Source organism: Aphanomyces astaci (genome assembly GCF_000520075.1).
Source record: "Aphanomyces astaci strain APO3 unplaced genomic scaffold supercont1.42, whole genome shotgun sequence".
NCBI lineage: Eukaryota > Oomycota > Saprolegniomycetes > Saprolegniales > Verrucalvaceae > Aphanomyces > Aphanomyces astaci.
In genome coordinates, this window is record NW_009798305.1 from 357,780 (window position 1) to 363,833 (window position 6,054).

The 6,054-nt window shown below is 45.5% G+C and overlaps 2 protein-coding genes across 4 annotated transcripts in view; one reads left to right on the forward strand and one right to left on the reverse strand.

Annotated features, from left to right (window-relative positions):
- Positions 1-1,593, reverse strand: part of H257_12717 — a 9,535-nt gene extending 7,942 nt beyond the window's left edge. Inside the window, exon 1 of one of the 2 annotated variants that reach the window (XM_009840019.1) lies at positions 314-1,593. In XM_009840019.1, coding sequence (XP_009838321.1) covers positions 314-1,549 — 1,236 coding nt within the window. In that variant the 5' untranslated portion in view covers positions 1,550-1,593. The remainder of the gene's footprint in view (positions 1-313) is intronic. The other variant, XM_009840018.1, reaches the window with a different exon arrangement.
- Positions 1,594-3,120: 1,527 nt separating this feature from the next.
- On the forward strand, positions 3,121-4,688 carry H257_12718. 2 transcript variants are annotated; one of them, XM_009840020.1, is made up of 6 exons: positions 3,121-3,268; positions 3,318-3,614; positions 3,685-3,774; positions 3,847-3,969; positions 4,016-4,153; positions 4,486-4,688. In XM_009840020.1, the coding sequence occupies exons 1-6, from the start codon at positions 3,140-3,142 to the stop codon at positions 4,624-4,626; spliced, it is 918 nt and encodes a 305-aa protein (XP_009838322.1). In that variant the 5' UTR covers positions 3,121-3,139; the 3' UTR covers positions 4,627-4,688. The 2 variants fall into 2 exon arrangements, with proteins under 2 accessions (XP_009838322.1, XP_009838323.1); XM_009840021.1 differs by having other exon boundaries at positions 4,016-4,688.
- Positions 4,689-6,054: the final 1,366 nt, after the last annotated feature.

Consider the following 6,054-nt stretch of genomic DNA (forward strand, 5'->3'; position numbering starts at 1 on the left):
ATATATATATATATATATATATATATATATATAGTATATTATAATATGCATTCAATTTTATCGAGACTAGGCATAAACTACTATAGCCTTGAGATATATGCCAAACACGTGTTCATACATATTCCATTACAACTAGCTGAACACCAAATACATATCGTTCAAACCCCCCAACCACCACACTATTTGTGGGGAGCCATCATATATATAATAGTTCAAAACATATATTTATAAAAGTGCAAGACAATCAAACATCTTATACAACAAATATATTTTAAAATAAAGTACTAAACGACTATATGTCTCGTGTACATACCTGCGCCAGTTGGGAATGCGTTCGCGAGCAAAAAAAGATCTGTGGCACCTTTTCTTTCTTGACTGCGTCCATCGTAGCTGGCATCGGCGCGGCTACGGCTACAGCTCCAGGTGCTCCAGGTACGGCTACGGCTACGGCTTGTCCAGGTGCGGCTACGGCTACAACTTCTCCGGTTGCGGCTACGGCTACAGCTGCTCCAGGTGCGGCTACAGCTCCAGGTGCGGCTACGGCTACGGCTTGTCCAGGTGGGGCTACAGCTGCTGCTCCTGCTACAGCTAAGTCGAATGGCAGGAATGGACTGGCGTTTCCATCGCCTTGAACGAGCCCTTTCAGGATGTTTAGCTCAGGGGATTCTGGTGGAAACTTTGCGCCATATTTGGACTGACTAGTCACTCGAGTACGACTGGGTTTGGGCTGCTTTTCGAGCTGTGAGAATGACATGGGCATCAGATCATCGTCATCCTCATTGTCGTCGTGTCCTTTGTCCTCGGCTTTGACGAGAGGACTGGGAGATGGTTTGATGGGTTGGTCGGTGCAAGGAGATGTCGTTGGCTCCACAACAACGGGCTGGATGTGACCGGTGCTGTCGTCCAGCATGTACGTTTTGGGCGGCCAGCCTTGGAACTGCAGCGTGATCCGGTTGGCGTTGCCACCTCGCAGCATGTCTGCGCGTAGAATCATGCACGCCAATTCAAACTCCTTCTGAGGTCGGTCCACAGCGCTGTAGAACGCGGGAACCATCATCAGCTCCGAGTTCAACCGATCCGTGTCCTGCAGCAATTGACTCTGGTCGAGGAGGTCCAGGTTGGGCGGGCGGAGAGGTTGACTCGCGCCGCCAGTACTGGAGGTGACGTTGACGGGCCGGATGGGATCGCCCAGTGCATGCGACGCCAGCCTTTGCTCGGCGGACAGACGCGCCACTTGCTCGTCCCGAGCGGCCTTGGCTTGAGCTTCCCTCAACTTGCTGGCGACAAAAGCATCGACGTTCGCCCGGTTGCGGCCTGCCACCTCAGTCGCATGCTGGCGCTGCCACGCCAGCGATGAACACAGCAACGCCAGCGTCTTACCCGAGCCGGTCGGGCTCTCAAGGAGCGCGTTCTGCTCCTTCTTGAGCGCGAGAAGCACCTTGTTCATCACGGCGAACTGCGCAGCGAACGGTTTCTTCCCGTCGGGGAACTCCACCGTGTACCCCATGATCATGAAGTCATTCTTCGGCTGCTCGTACCCGACATTCATCGAGACGTTTTTGCCGCCACTTGGGATCACACCTCCAAGTGGAGCGGAACGCGATGCCCAATCACCGTCCAGAATTTTGACCCCCAATCAAAACGCCCCATTCTTGAATTAACCAATCATATTGCGCAAACATTGTTGGAGCGATTATATAAACTACTTCGAAGTGGATATTAATTAGCCAATCAGATACGTCTCGGCTCGGTTTGTAAGAAATGAAAAATTTGAAGAAAATCGACAATACTTGAAGTATATTTCAAGTATTGTCGATTTTCTAGTATATTTCAAGTATTGTCGATTTTCTTCAAATTTCCCATTTCTTACAAACCGAGCCGAGACGTATCTGATTGGCTAATTAATATCCACTTCTCCCATTCCATTCGAAAATCCAAATGGATTGTAGCCAATCAGTGACAAGTAATTTCGGAGTGTGACCAATGAGAGAGGTTGGTGTCCAGTTCCAGGAGTGAGAATCGATTGAGCGGAAATTGTATAATTTTTTTGGGAGGTTCATACCGAATCTCCAAAAATATTATTTCGGATATTGGTGAATTTGCCCAAATGTGTGAGACACTCTTTAAGATCAATCAACACCACGAACGACTTCCGTGGATACACTTGTCAGGAGAAAGCATGTAAAGCATGATGTGGCCGTCGGAAAGAATGAAATTATGTTGAGAATTTAGAACTCTAAATTTTTCAGTGGATCAGTCGCACAATTACAGGTGTCACTGTCAGTTGGCCGTATTACTACGTAGTACTAAATAAAATATTGATACTTCGAAGCAGTAGTATTGTGCATTCGGTACAAATTTCCAGACCCATCTCGCAATTACCAGGTACGAATCGGCCCGAAGCCGTGAAAATACGACGATATCGATAATCTTTCGAACATTATTGAAGTATTATTTGCTTATCCTATTTTGAATCGACGCTATTATTCGCTAATTCAATTTTGAGTGCCGCTTACAGCAACAACAAGCATATTCAGCCAATCAGAAGTTCTAGCCGTGATTCATTATTCAATAGAAAACCACGCGTGTTTTGGAAGTAAATAGCGAATTCGCAGTAATACGTACACAGTTCGTTTTCATCACAACGCCACCAGACAGTTGGGCTACATTCTGTCACATTTCGAGTAACGTTAGTACCGTGGATGTCCCATGACAGAAGCGACTACCGATGAAGCAACTCCAACGGTTATTGTCCTTTTGCCCAAAATTTGGTTAACTTTTGTGCTGATTCGCCAAATCTATCGATCGATTCTTTGTTCTGACTTTTGTATGAAAAGATCGTCCAGTTTCACACTAATTGAAGTCACACACTATTTCGATGAATAGTGGATTTGATTGGCTACTTGATTAGTGCTCTGGGTTTTCATTGGTCGATCGATTCTCTGCCGATTTGGTACTGCTCATACCCCACTCCAATTTCGAAGTTGACAAAACAGTACTAACGTTACGTAGTACTTCGAAGTAATATTAATACTTCGAAGTATTTGTTTGATGCTTTTGACTTGAGTGATTTCCGGATATTTGTTTCAAATCATCCGGATCATCTTCATCGATTGATCACACCAGTCGATCCTTGAACATGATGTTGGCGCAAGTTTTCCGGCGATGCATCTCTATCAAGAGCTCCCGGCTGACTCCTGAGGAAATCACAGCCAAGACGAAGCGCCACTTCAAGCAACCTGTTAAGCTATCGTCGCCTCCGGGCAAGGTACGAGTACGATATTCCCTGGACGACGTGGACTCACGTGCAGTGTCAGACGAGCTTGTCCAAAGGACTTCCGTCGGTCGCCATCACCAAGAACGCAAACGTTGGCGCTGTGGACGACAGGTCCTCGACACCAATGCGTTTGGCGAAGCGGCTGGCCATGGCTGGCGTCAGTTCCCGCCGCGAAGCGGAAAAGATCATCCTCGAAGGCCGAGTCGTGGTGAACGGTGCCAAGGTCAACCAAGTGGCCGTGAACGTCACCTTCGACGACGTGGTGACGGTGGATCACAAGACGCTGGCCGCCCGCCCATCCAAGCGCCGCGTGTGGATTGCGCACAAGTTGGCCGGGGTACATTTCATTGACCACGTTTTGTTATTCACATGTGACGATGGATTTGTTGACAGCTTTTGATTGGTAGGAATTAGTGACCTCGAGCGACCCCCGTGGGCGGCCGACCATCTTGCAACGCATCAAGGCGATGGGCGTGGAATCCCATTTGATGGCCGTGGTGCGGCGCTGTTCAACTACACTCCAACCTGTGTACTTTAACGTGTATACTTTAACCCGTTTGGGTCGTTAGGGCCGATTGGATTTCAATACAGAAGGCCTCTTGGTTCTCACCAACGACGGCGACTACGCGCGATATTTGGAGCATCCCAAGCACGCTGTGCAACGCGTGTACCGTGTGCTGGTGTGGGGCCAGGTCTGGCTTACTAGTAATACTAGTAGTAGCTGAAATGTACTAATAGGTGCTGCCATCGAAACTGGACGAACTGCGCCGTGGGGCGTTGGTCGACGGGGTCAAGTATCGGCCAATGGCCGTCAAGATCGAATCCACGACCAAAGACAAAGAAACGTGGCTCCAGGTCAAGTTGACCGAGGGCAAAGTACGGAAAAGATTTTGCAATATATTGTGGACATGCATCTGGTTTGTCGTGCCATATATATATATATATATATATATATATTATACCGTTAGTTGGATACGTTGTGTTTTTGTTGGAAACGATAGTGTTAGTTTGAGATTGAAATGATATTTTTTAGTTGTTAAAATGGTAGTATTAAAACTTGACATGATACGTTTTTTGTTGGAAAAGATATTTTTTACACTTGAAATAATAATACTTTTTTTTGTCAAAAATGATATTTTTTAGTTGGTTACTTTGTTGTTTCAAAGGATATTGTATTGTGTTTCAAAGGATACTTTTTTTATTCATAGAATCGGGAAATTCGCAATGCGATGGCCCATGTTCGACTGGTATTGAAGCGACTGATTCGAGTGGAGTATGGACCGTACCGATTGGCCGACTTGAACAAAGGCAATGTGCTCGAAGTGCATCCGAAACCCATCGACGTCTAATTAATAGTATTGGACGAGCGAATATAAATGCGAAATCAACAACTTTGGAGTTTTGTCGGAATAGTGTTGTTCATTCGTTTTTCATGCGTATAACATTCGGATAGAACTTTGACCGGAGAATAAATCAAAGAAAAAGCTGGACCGACACACTAGCTAATAGATACATTATTCATGATATCGCTCTGAGGTATACTAAGGTACTACTCCGGGGTACGTCGTAATTCGTATGACTGGTTGACCGGTAGTTAAGACAGGTAGGTTCTAGATTTAGATCTGGGTGACCTGTCGATTGTCGATGCACACAACATATAGTTGCCACACGTAGTTGTTCAATGCCAACTGACGACGTAACTTGCACTATCGATAACGTTATTCCAAAATAAACCTCGTTTGCAATGCTCTACCAGAAACAAACCAATATGTTATTGTCAAGTCCGCTCGTAATTGGAGTCGCCAGTAGAATCGAATAGACTTGGCAAATCGATTTGAGAATGAACTAGCCATTCAAAATCCATCCCTTTACAAGATTTCTGAATGGTTCAGCCAATCAATACGTTGCAGATATTGAACTCACTTACTTAGTGCATACAAGAGATATTGCCAAGTTCATTCAATAACAGTTTCACTTTTGGACTGTAAACAGTTCAAATTTGCGTGAGAAGGACAATACTAGTACTAGCGTATATCTTGCCTGCAATCATCCTAAGTGAAGCCAAGTCGGGTGCAGTTGGCCCAACACACAAACTACACTCGTCACATTCGATCTTGTCGTTCAAGCTACGCAGAAAGTTCCATGGGGAGCAGTCGGTCGCAACCCCAAACACTTGGCCAAGGTGGCCAAGTTCAGCCTGCATTTCACAGCCCAGCAACACATGCGGCGCCATTCCTGCACTCATATAGTCTTTCTTGCCTTCATAATGCACACCGTTAGGTTATTTGTGGATTAGAATTTTTCCTGTAACCTTCATAAACAGCTTCTCTAACAACATCTCTTAACTACGTCGTAGTATACATTATAAATAATATTGTAATAAACCTGTTATTACTAAAAAAATACTCACCAAGCATTAATAATCTATCGTCTCAAAGGACTCCAACGTGCAATTCGCCATGTCGATCATTGCCCCGTTGTACTCCAGCTGCCCTTCCTCGTCAACCGCTAGGTCATTCCCACAGTAATGTTATCAGTTAAATAGCTTCAGGACTAAGCAACACCTCCATGCACGATGTTCCCAGTGATAACCTCGTTATGGGTTAAAGGGCATCTCAACTGAGAACGGCAAGACATACCAAAGTCGACATAATTGGAAATCGCCGTTGGTTGATTAAGCCTTCTCCCACGTCAACGGTGAAGTCACGTTGTGAGCATTATCCTGTCAACTGTCAATTAAAGCTATTCGTCTAATAAAAGGAATTGGCAACCTACGA